The sequence below is a fragment of the Rissa tridactyla genome, chromosome W (assembly GCF_028500815.1).
Source record: "Rissa tridactyla isolate bRisTri1 chromosome W, bRisTri1.patW.cur.20221130, whole genome shotgun sequence".
NCBI lineage: Eukaryota > Metazoa > Chordata > Aves > Charadriiformes > Laridae > Rissa > Rissa tridactyla.
In genome coordinates, this window is record NC_071496.1 from 4,100,561 (window position 1) to 4,112,354 (window position 11,794).

The 11,794-nt window shown below is 39.7% G+C and overlaps 1 protein-coding gene across 3 annotated transcripts in view; it reads left to right on the top strand.

The window, feature by feature from the left end:
• LOC128902009 (mothers against decapentaplegic homolog 2) overlaps positions 1-10,032 on the top strand; it is a 52,844-nt gene extending 42,812 nt beyond the window's left edge. For all 3 annotated transcript variants that reach the window (XM_054184267.1, XM_054184268.1, XM_054184266.1), the window contains 5 exons: positions 1,114-1,167; positions 2,273-2,485; positions 3,932-4,069; positions 4,232-4,376; positions 7,947-10,032. In XM_054184267.1, the coding sequence (XP_054040242.1) occupies positions 1,114-1,167; positions 2,273-2,485; positions 3,932-4,069; positions 4,232-4,376; positions 7,947-8,070 (674 nt within the window). In that variant the 3' untranslated portion in view covers positions 8,071-10,032. The remainder of the gene's footprint in view (positions 1-1,113; positions 1,168-2,272; positions 2,486-3,931; positions 4,070-4,231; positions 4,377-7,946) is intronic.
• The last annotated feature ends 1,762 nt before the right edge of the window (positions 10,033-11,794 follow it).

Below are 11,794 nucleotides of genomic sequence, written 5' to 3' on the forward strand. Positions count from 1 at the left end.
CTTTTAAAACATTACAATAAGTACATTTCATTAGTTTTGTAACAAAAGCATACAGGTCTAATTAAGCCTTCATCAGAAAGCCTTAAAATACATCTTAATAGTTGGCTGGTTTCAACTTACCCCTAACTTTACCTTCTGGAAACAGGTTCATTAAAGCAAAATGTCTGTTGGCCTAAACAAGTTATAGAAACGCTGCTTTTTTTGAGAACCTGTCTCTTAACTCCGACAGCCTTATCACTTCTGCCACGTTTCAAATTAATTCTTGTATGGAAGGCTCTATTGAAAGAGTAGAAGAAACATTAAGCATTTGTGCCTTCGTAGGAAAGGGTTTCTAGATAATCTGGTTGGCCTTAGGCTTGGACAAAGCACAGTGATTGCGCTGGATAAGAGCCTCCTGCTACGTGCTGGTGGACTTGAGTGTGTTTGGTTGGCTAACGATAGCAAACTTTTGCAGTTAAGTGGAATCGACTGCACTAGTTTCTGGAAGAACTGCAATATTTTTCTGCTGTGTGACAATAGGTACCTTTAATTAAAAAAGCCCGACATTGGTAGTCATTGTAGGAACGTTTCTGTGTAAAGCCTCTCTGTATTTTGCCCTACCAGTGCACAAATTGTGTTGGAGAGGTCATGGTTTTCTCAGTTTTTGCCTTCCTCCTTCCGGGAAAGAATAATTTCCTCAAATGAGGAAATCCAGCTTGTTCTTTTCTAGAGATAAACCCTCTCCTTTGAGAATAGAGAGGTAATATCTTGATTATCTCATCCGCTTTTTCCTAGATTTTTTTTTTCCACTGAATCTGAGAAGAAGCCACCTTCTCACTGGAGAAATGCGTAAATAAAGTTATGTTCGCAGAGCGTGCATGAAGTGAGAGCTCTGCCAAACGCAACGCTAAGATGTTAATCGAGTCTTTACGAGGAGGGGTAGGCTCCCAGGAGTCCGGAAAATTAAATGTAATCTTAATTCAGAATAAGCATGTGACATGCTGGAAAACCGGTTGTAGGATTTCTGAGCTTTCGTATTCCAAAGGATTTTAATGTAAAACTGTGTCTAGGTAATAGATACGTCTGAAATGACAAGAATCGTTTGCAATGAAACAATCTGTGTTGCTTCCACAGGATCTCCAGCAGAGCTGTCTCCTAGTACTCTCTCCCCGGTTAATCATAGCCTGGGTAAGCTGGAAATACTTTTAATTGTTTCTCCGTGTGTGATGACTCTTCTTTATATATATATATATATATAATCACATTAAAAATGATGATGTAATTTAAGAAAATAAGAGCCGGTATTAGGAGGAGACTGTTGGGTTGGCTTCCTGATGATAAACATAATAGGGCTGGGTTAATAACTTGTTAATGACTACTCTGTTTCTGTATACTGTTGAGCTTCTAGCAAAGAGAAAGAACAATATGGCGGTGTGTGCAAGAATAGCATTTATAAAATAAATAGTTTAAAGGACGTTAGCGTATCCGTAGTGCTGCCCAGACTGGCTGTCTCCCTTGTGTGTGTGTGTGTGTGTGTTCTGCCGCTCTTCTCATGGACTCTGTCGCCTGTGACCGCAATTGTTGTTGCCGCATGAGTTGCCCACCTGCTTTGACGAGGTGCCGTCACTGTGTGTCTGTGTAAACGCCTCGGGAAGATCAGATTCCCTTGGGTTGGTTTGAGGCATGGTGACAGGATGTGACAGGAAAATGCTGTTCGGAACGCTGAGTAAGTAATTAGGGTAGGTAAAAAGGGGAAGCGGCGCAGGAAAAGCTGAAGATGCACAGGAAAGATCCTGAGCTCTAGTAGGGGAGAGTAAAAGGAGCTTAGAACTGCTTTTAGATGAAGAGACAGTAAAAGCTATAGTGTAATACAAGGGAACATCGTTTTCCTATTCTTTTTCTTTTGTGTGGTTCAGTGTTTGATAGTTTAATCTTTTCTTTAACGTTGCCAAAACGTCGGCAAGTTATAGAAAGGCAACAGAAATGTCTCAGCGTCTGGTACTCGCAGCAGCGTTACCTTAATCATTTTACCGAGCGAAATGCAAGTACCAAACTACATGAGCTGTGGTCAGATTAGATCACCCCTTCTTCCACTCCTCCTTCCCTTGCGTGGAATATTGAATTCCATTCTGTTTACTGGGGTAGGTAAAAATGACAGTAAGCAAAATAAAATTTGAGTAGTTTGAGGAGACTACCGCTGTCGTTTCTGGAAGAGACGAATAGCAGGGCAGATAGATTTCTTTTCAGCCAAATTCTATCTTAAGCTTATTTTTTGACTTTTTTTTTTTTTTAGACTTGCAACCAGTTACTTACTCGGAGCCTGCGTTTTGGTGTTCAATAGCGTATTATGAATTGAATCAAAGAGTGGGAGAAACCTTCCATGCATCACAGCCTTCCCTGACCGTAGATGGCTTTACAGATCCATCAAATTCAGAACGATTTTGTCTAGGTCTGCTTTCCAATGTAAACAGAAATGCTACAGTGGAAATGACAAGGCGACACATAGGTAAAAATCTCTGATTTCTTTTTTTTTTTAACTATTTAATTTCATTTTAGTCATTAAATTCTCTGGAATGATCCGGGTAGGCTGGGCAGATCTGTGTTGGGATCCTTCCATCCTTGTGCAGCCAGCCGTTGAACTTGTTATATTCAGAGTTGCTTACGACTGAAATTTAAGCTTTAATTACAGAATATTAATGTGTTGCTTAGTTTACCCTAATTTATAAAATGCAGAATGGACATTGGTAGTACTTCTTGAATTCTCTTCTGAGATGGGAAAAGCTACCATTGAGATAACACGCTGTTTCGACATGATCAAGATTTTTTTTTTTTAACGGTTAGTGAAGAATATTGTTTTCCACGATGCTGCATCTTGGATTTAAGTTTTTCATTAAACTACTTTTTTTTCCTTTTTTTCTGGATTCTTTTATTTAGCAACACTCGCAAGATTTTTTTTTTTTTGGTTTTACTTTTATTAAAAAAGTTCCACCTCTTTAGTAGAACCTTCTGACTCCCTCTACTCCAAATCCAAATGTTTGTCTAATAAAATTGTAGATGTGCAGAAACCCAGGCAATGCCTGTGCTGACTGATCAAAATGGTCAATGATGAGGAAAAGCAAAAATGTAAGGATCTCTCCCCTTTTTTTTTTTTTTTTGGAGAGCAGCTCGCTTTTTTTTTTGAAAAATAATTTTAAGGAAAAAGGGGAAGAGAAACTATGTCCTTTAAAGGACCTGTTAATTATAAATAGTTTTCTTTGGGAGATCAGTTGTACATTATTTCTCTTGTGCTAGAAATAACCCAAACAGGTTGGGTTTTTTTCCTCACTCAGAGAATACAATCGTAATTTCAAAGTGAACAATAGGATTTCTTACGGGTATTTTTTTTTTAATAGGGCTAAACAAAAGTCTCATTGGTTTTGTCCGGATAGTACAGAGAAGGGGCATGCAGTGGGTTGTAAAATAGTGTGGGTGCGTGTAAACAGATCGTGTTGAAGTTGTGTACTTGTGTTCTTTTTTTTTTTTCCGCCATAGTGACCTATGCCACTTCACATACAACCCTTTAATATTAGCCCAAGTTTTAATTCTGTCGCATTTAATCTTTTTATTTCGATTTTGGTATTCCTTGAAGTGAAAACGTTATTTGGTAATGAACACAGCTGCCTTCCTTGGATTTGGTTACAAGCCGTTAACATGGCTAGAAAATTCTATCTTGCTCTTGACCAAAACTTATTCTGCTTCTCCATCGAATATTGTGTGTTCGTGGGAGAAAAATGCAAGTTAATTGTGTTCTGCTCCTGCCACAGCTGTCAGCTCAGCAGTGTGGTCCTGTAGATAATTGATTTCTGTTTTGTTGTAAAGAAAAACCTTGGCCTTTTCTAAAACAAAATACTCTCTTGTTTGTTAATCGGCTTGCATCATATCATAACTAGAGTTCCTTTGAATTTTGCTGCAGGAAGGGGAGTACGTCTCTATTACATCGGTGGAGAAGTTTTTGCTGAGTGCCTAAGCGATAGCGCGATTTTTGTTCAGAGCCCCAACTGTAATCAAAGATATGGCTGGCATCCTGCAACTGTGTGCAAAATTCCACCAGGTTAGTAGCTGACCAAAGGTCTCGTGCAAAAATATCCAGTGAATGTATTCACTGGGTGACATTTGCGTTCCTTTTGAGAGTTTCTTCATAGTTTTGGGCTTTTGTGTAGCAAACACAACTATTCATTGTTTGTACCCTTTGGACTTTTTTTTTTCTTTATAGGATGCAATCTAAAAATCTTTAATAACCAAGAATTTGCTGCTCTTCTGGCTCAATCTGTGAATCAGGGTTTTGAAGCAGTTTATCAGCTTACTAGAATGTGTACCATAAGAATGAGTTTTGTTAAAGGATGGGGAGCTGAATACAGGTAAGAAAAAAAAAAAACCAAACCCAAACAACTTTGCTTTTAAACTTAAAGGTTTATCATCTTCCACTAATACACTACTTGTGGCTTGAAAGCCATATGCACAGGCTTCTTACTGCTAGTGTCGATAATGCTGTCTGCAAGTTAAACCCATATTTTTTTCCTTTTTCTCCCCCCCCATCCCTCAGCTATGGAGCTCCTGTCCTAAAGAACAGTAAACCGATTTTAGTATCGCATTGAAGTCGGCTATTGAGCAAGGAACGTCCTCAAAGTTCCGTTTCCTCGCTCGGTCCTGCTTGCTTATTGTGGTGAAATCACTGACAGCATCTAGAAGCGTCTCCGTTTGTGCTATGGGATTATTTGCTGCTTGTTCGACTTTCAGTCATTTTGGTCTCTGTCCCGTTCTATGCGGAATATGATGAGTTTGTTAGGTTGTGGTGCGGGATGCAGTTGATAGGACCCAACGGAAAGAATTGGAGTCACTTGGAGTGCATTCCGCAGACTAGAACAGCTGGAGAACACGCATTTAAGGGATGGCAAATATTTTTGGAACTTGTAGTGGAAAAAACTTTGCAGGAGTAAGATGACTGTGTTTATGTAGTGAAACTGCTAAAAACAGGTTTTTTTGAGTGGAAAAACCAGTCTTTTATCTGCTTTTGAATAGATGCCAATTGTATTTTGTATTCTCTATTAGCACAAACTACGAGCTATGGTTGAGGACAGTGCCTGTTTTTAATGTAGTATGGGAATTCTGGAAGAAAAGGAATTGACTTCTAACTGAGCGGTATTAAAGATTTAATTATTTTGGAGGGCTAGAGGTGTGGTTTAAAACAAACCCCTTAAATCTCTCTAGAAACGGTCCGCTGAAAGAGTGAAGTCTGACATATCAGTACCCTCTTGCAATACATAATGATTTTATGTTTTTTTTTTTTTTAAATCCATATCATTTCTAAAGTTGAGTAATCGCATGCAGGTTCCACTTTGAATCATGGGCTTTTGGTTCTTTTATCTGGTCTTGAAATATATACATGTAAATAGCAGTGCCAGTACGTGGGGGAGGCTTCTCGGCTAAATGAAGCCAATTTTGTGAAGGCCTAATTAGGTGAAATGAGAAATTTGAGTAATGGAATAAATTGGTGCCTCTTTGTTAGCAAGAGGTACACAAGAAAGAATCTGGCTCAAGTTTAAAGAACTGCTGGATTTCGCTCAAAAGGAATATGTATACACTTAAGCGTAATTAAACACAACATTCAAATCAGAACAGAAGAAAGGCTTAATCAGTCAGATTATATGGAGACAACTTGAAGTGAATGGAGTGGAAGCGCTGGGTTGGAGCAGTGGGGAGGCTTTTGGTAAAGTTATTTTTAAAGAGGGAGAATGTTGGTTGTTAGTAGTCTATAAACCCGTCAGAGATCATAGGGTTGAAAAAGCTCCGCTGGAAACGCTGCCAGAACAGCGCAGAAACTGATTCCTGACATAATGCTGAACTAGTTTCTTTGCGTCTCTCTCTAAGATGGTGCTAATAAATTACTGATGCACAAAACTTGTAAGTTATGCTGCAGTTGTGATTAGATCAAGAGGATGTTGCTCCTGCAAACACCATCTTGAATTTAAATGCGTAGTCTGAATTGTCAAAGTAGACCGGGAAGCACTGGAAAATCCATCATTCTTGTTCAAACTTCTGTGCTTCGTTATTATGTCAAAAACGTTTCTCATAGAACAGGCTTTGGCAAAGCCAAAGCATTACTTAATTTTAGGCATATGTGCATAAACGTGCCGAATACGGCAAGGTGGTAGATTTTAGAAGCTCGGTGGACAAAATAGCTTGTAGCTTTTTGCTCGATACGTGTTGGCTGGAATTGAGGATGGTGGTAGAAGGTCAGATCGGCAGTCGAGTGTTCGTGCTAGCACAGGAACTACCCAGGCCTCGGATTATCTTCGGAAGAAAGTTAAGTAGAGGTAATTACAGCAAAGAGACTTAGCGATATGTGAACTGGAAATCCATGGGTAGAAGAAGCTGAGTTTTTGCTTCGAGGTGGCTGCTAAGTCACTGTTTTATCGACTTTTGCCAGTGGAGTGCAAAGCCAGGGCTGTCGAACAAAACCAGTTATAAAATTTTGAGGAAGCGTGTTGTGGAACACGTTGTAAGGGAGTTGACAGCGGTGGAATAATGAACTTCCTTCTTTGGGAGAGGATTGGAGACTAAATGGAATTATATTTCCTGTGGTTTAGATTGTTCTTTTATTGGATCACTTTGTTTTGGCATAGGCATTTGGGGCTGAGATAACGATGTTTTTTAGAGCGCTGAGAGAGCGCAGACCCCGCTGCTTTCTTCTCCTAGAAAATGCGAAACCACAGACAACTTTTGAAATCCATCCTCTGCCTGCCTTAATCTTCCTGCCTTTTCAGTTCCTCTGTTTATATAAACAGATTTCCTTTACAGCGAAGGGTTGCAGGGCCGGCAGTGAAAACGAAGGGGCTGGGTCTGTGTCTGACTAATCTGCTGCCTTTGAATCTTAATGCCTCCTTGCTTTGACTTTGGGATAGCTGGAATTACTAGGGAAAAACTGGCTTAGCAACGGTAGTCTTGCCAGTCTAGCTTGGGAAGACTCCCATGCCTGGAGTGGGTACAACGAAATAACAGGATTTCTCAGGCAGAGTGTGTCCAAGGCTGGCTTCTCTGCTTTGGAGATGAGAAGGAAGATTTTTGAATAACAGGTCTCTAAAACAAGGATATATGGGAGAGTAAATGAAGCTTCTATGGTTGTCAACCTTTCAGCTTTACCGAGTCTTTCTGTATGGTGTTTGAGGGCTTCCGTTGTGGAAAATTATAGGCAAGTTTATACAGAAGACAAGGGAAATGCAATTTTTACTTAAATAGTTTGTCTGAGGATGTTATAGTACAAATCACATGTAGAAGTGAAAGATTACAGGAAATCGGAGATAAAGTTCGGTGTTCCTTTGAGATAGCATCAGTTAGCACAGTACGAACACGCGCTGTATTTTGACGTAGTGTTTCTGACAACATCTAGCAATTTCCTTATACGCTTATCTTCTCGGTTGCTCCAAAAAGCCAGACTTTATGATCATCGTGGTACTGTGCTTTTGGCCATGCTGAGGGTGCAGGGCTGAGCGTTTCCATTCTGTATTTCTCAGTAGTTGTCTACAAAATTCAAACCCAGTTATGCAGGTGGACCCTCTGAAGGTTGAGATACAGCTGCACACAACTGTCTGTGAGGTGAACGTCACCTGGGTCGGACAATCTTCAGTTTTGAATTTCTTTTTAGAAGTAAGGCTCTTGGTGCAGCACTTGAAGTCAGTGCTGCAGCTCTTATCTCTCCAGAGCAGAATATTCTCAATGTGTTAGGGGCAAGCGTGTAATTATTGATGTGTCTTATAGATGTGAGGTGGTTTGGGTGGTTTTTCTTCAAAGACTGTCTGAAAAACCTTAGTAAAAGTTATGGTAATGGTTACAGATTTTTTTTTTATGGAAACACATTTGATGGTACGATGGAGAATTTTATGTCAGCCCAATCTGCTTTCTGACTTCCTTTATTCTTCTTTATTTTCTAGGCGGCAAACAGTAACAAGCACTCCTTGCTGGATTGAACTTCATCTGAACGGACCTCTACAATGGTTGGACAAAGTATTGACGCAGATGGGCTCCCCTTCAGTACGCTGCTCCAGCATGTCGTAAAACTCCTTCCTCCGTTACCAGTGGGCTAAATATCGAGTCCAATCAACAGACTTAATATAACAGCTCGTCTGTCGTAGTATTTGTGTGTGGTCCCCATGAACTGTTTACTATCCAAAAAGGTTTTTAAAAAAAAAAAAAAAAAAAAAGAAAAACAGCACTTGAGGTCTCATCAATTAAAGCACCTTGTGGATTCTGTTTCCTATACTCTGATACTAGATGAAAATTTAGTGTATAGAAATACCTTCTTCAGAAAGAAGAAGGGACAGTTCTAAAGACTCTTAATGGTGTTTTTATTGGGTATATAATTGAGTGTCCTAATGGTTTATCAATAACATGAATAGCTAAGTATATGTACAGGTAACGTATCATGATCTCAAATATCACAGTATTGTGCTGTTCTCCATTTTAGTTCCCATAAACAATCGTTTGGTTTTTTGATTGGGGCAAATCTCTCATAAAATTCCAAGACTCTACTCCTTTATTCTTTTATATTTTTTTATATAAGCAGGTTTTCGAGTTGTCCTAAACATAAAAAGCAGACTTTCCTTGTAGAAAAGCTTAACTTTTTTGCTGCCTTCTTAAAGAAAAAGAAAATCCCTCCGTTGGAAGGGAAAGAAATGTCTTGAGATTCATCTGTGAAATCTTAAGACACTTTATATGCTTAATGGGGCCTAAAATGAATTCATATTATAAATTCCGAGTCTCCATCACACTAGGAGTCTACTTTTCCCTACCCATCTGAGTTGATGCATCTGTTGCCAGCAATATTGCTGGCACTGATGTAATTTGGGCCTTTTTTTGTACCTTGAATCCTTGAAATCAGTGGTTGTTTTGTTTTTTTTGTTTTTCTCATGGAATGAGAATTTACCGTAGCATTGGATACTGGATTAAGTACGCAGGGTTATTGGCTTATCCCTTATATCTGCGGGTTTTTGTTTTTTGTTTTTGTTTTTTTTTTTTTCGTTGAACAGATGTCACTAAAAATCATGGTTTTTAGTTTTTGGAGCCAAATACCTTGAAAAAGCTTTTTCCCAGGGTAAACTAGACTCTTTCGTATAGGTTTTAAATAGATGCAGCTTCTTAACATATTTCAGTAACAGAATTTAAATTTCTGATCTGAGTGGCTTTGTATAGCTTACTTACATACCAGATCATACGCGTTCATTATGTCATAACGGGCCTTGTTATTAAAAGTAGTTGCTTCTGCAAAACCTCTAGGATAGTGGTTGCTGAGGTATGACCAGCGAAGGAGGACTTCTAGGTTCTTCGTGACAGTGCATGTTATTGTGAACCCTTGGACACTACAGCTGCACCATATTAAAAACAAAAACAAAACAAAAAAAAAAAATAAAAAAAATATTCTGAAATATATTCTACAAATAAGTCTGGGTTGGGGAAGGGTTGGGAAACTGTATAGAAGGGTTATTCTGACTTGAAAAAATATACATCTTACTAACAATCTTGTGATCTTAGCTGTCTGTCATTCTTTTGTTATTGTGGCAGTAGCAGGATTGCCTTTTGTCTGTTTGGTTTGTTTTCCGCCCCCACCACCCCCCCCCCCCCCCCGCATTGTTTCATCCATTTACACTAGTTACTGTACTTTGTAAGTACAGCTAGTGAGAACTTAGCTTTGAGAACAAAAATGTGGCCAGTGTTACAGCTTTTAATCAGTTGACCGAATTGATGATAGCGATGGATATTTTTTATGCCGTAATGACTAGGGCATAGAAGCAATACCAAAAATCAAGCCTTGAAAAAGCGGGCCAGACACCTTTTAAAAAAAAAAAAAAAAAAAAATTAAAAATAAAATAAAAAAAAAATAATTGGCAAAGCAGTTACCAGTTTGTGATAGTTTTACCAGTAGACTAATGTATTGGTAGAACTTGTGAACCTAAGAAATAAGCTTCATGCGTGTTGCATTTGCCTAATATGTGAATACACTAATAAAAGTTTTAATTCTCATGATGGTGGCTTTATTTTTTCTTTATTAATCGCTGTGTATGTTTTCTGTTGAAGGCTAGGAATCATTCTAACCCCCCCAAATAAACGGCACAAGCGTCCTGCATGTTGTGGCTGGAAAGGTACCGTTTAGATGTTGAAATCGCTGCTTCTACCGCCGTCGTAGAGGTTCTGGATCTGTGTGTGTTTAACGATAGAGACTTCTGCTCCAGATCAAGTTTATGAAAGCAGTCGCTTTTTGCCCCCCCGCCCCCCCCACCCCTGTCACAATCAAATTACATCCTGCTAGCTCAGATGTTTACTTTCACCCCTGAAACAGTTAGATAAGAGCCGCTCGTCTGGGTGAAAGACTCCGTTGCATTTGTGAGCAGGTTGCGACTTGAATGGGTTGGGTGACCTCATTCTGTAGTCTCCTTACTCTGGATGTCGGTTCTTTCAGTTATGGCGATATTTCTCGCTTTGCCTTGAACACTGTAATAACCTTGAGTGTACCCTTTTTGTTTTTTGTTTTTTTTTTTTTTTTGTTTTGATGCGCACTTCCAACTTGGGTGCAAGGACACTGCAGCCCTTATCTGTTGACCTGTGGTGCTGCTTGTGTGCAAGGCCATCTCATTCTGCGTAGAAGTCACTTTTTTTGCCTTCTGCTAGTACCACTTAAAATATTCTCTCCTGCCATTGCTGTTTCAGCCACAGCTGAGTGGAACGAGGGAAACTTATCTGCATTCAAAATATTTGCTTGCCTGTATTTCATTTAAATCCCTTTTTGGCAGTTCTTGAGTAACTTTAACCTACTCGTGTTTCTTAATCCAGTGCCTTTCTGACTTATCCCACTGCTGTTCTGTTCTTCCTCAAAGCCTGACCGGTGCCTGCTCAAGCATCTTAACGCGGAATGCCTGTGGTACGTAAGGAATGTGACTTCATCCCTCTTCTGCCAGTCAAAGTACTGATGTCCAAAGTACAACTGAAAAGTGAATTATTATTATTTTTTTTTTCCATGAGGCCGTTCTGGTAAATAAATACTGGCCAAGCAGGGAGTAATCAACTGGAGATACTTTAATTATGGGCAGCCAGCTGCTTATCTGTATCGGGAATCTGGAAAAACTCTGTGTGTAACTGTTGCCTTAAGTTTGGAGTGGGATTCCGTGTGCCTGGGTTCTGATCTCTCTCTTGTCACTAGCCCTGTGTGGGCATGATTTTCGTAGTCCTGCCAAAGCCAAGCAATCAATCAAAAATCAGGTAGCCGGTGTAAAAACCCGAGCCTAAAAATTACTTTTGAGTTGCCTTTTAGCGGCTTGGATGCACCGAGCTGTATTTCAAAACCCTCCCCGCTCCGAAGAAAAACCCCAGTTGCGTGTAGAAGTTCTTCCAGTTCCAGGGCTGGGGTTTGAGGATGATGTCGAATACTTGGGAGTCTTGCACCTTCGATCTGTGAAAATTGATAGTAGAGCATCATCTCTGTGTATTTCCCCCTTCCTTTTGTGCATGTTTCCCATCCAGGTGGGCAAGCTCTCTGCAACAGGAATTCTCCGCTGTTACTCGAGCGTCTTGCACGGACTCCTTTGGCTTCCAGGTGCTGTTATACAAATCTAGAACATGGTGAGAGCTGTGGGGTGTGTGTTTTTTTTTTTTTTTTTCTTGGTCTTATTCAGGATGTTGTGCTTAATCGGAACTTAATCTCCTTGAGAGTGATTGCAGGCAAACAGCATACGTGGTTTAGCTTCAGACTCTCCGGATAATCAGCAGGGAGAGGTAAAGTCTTGAATTG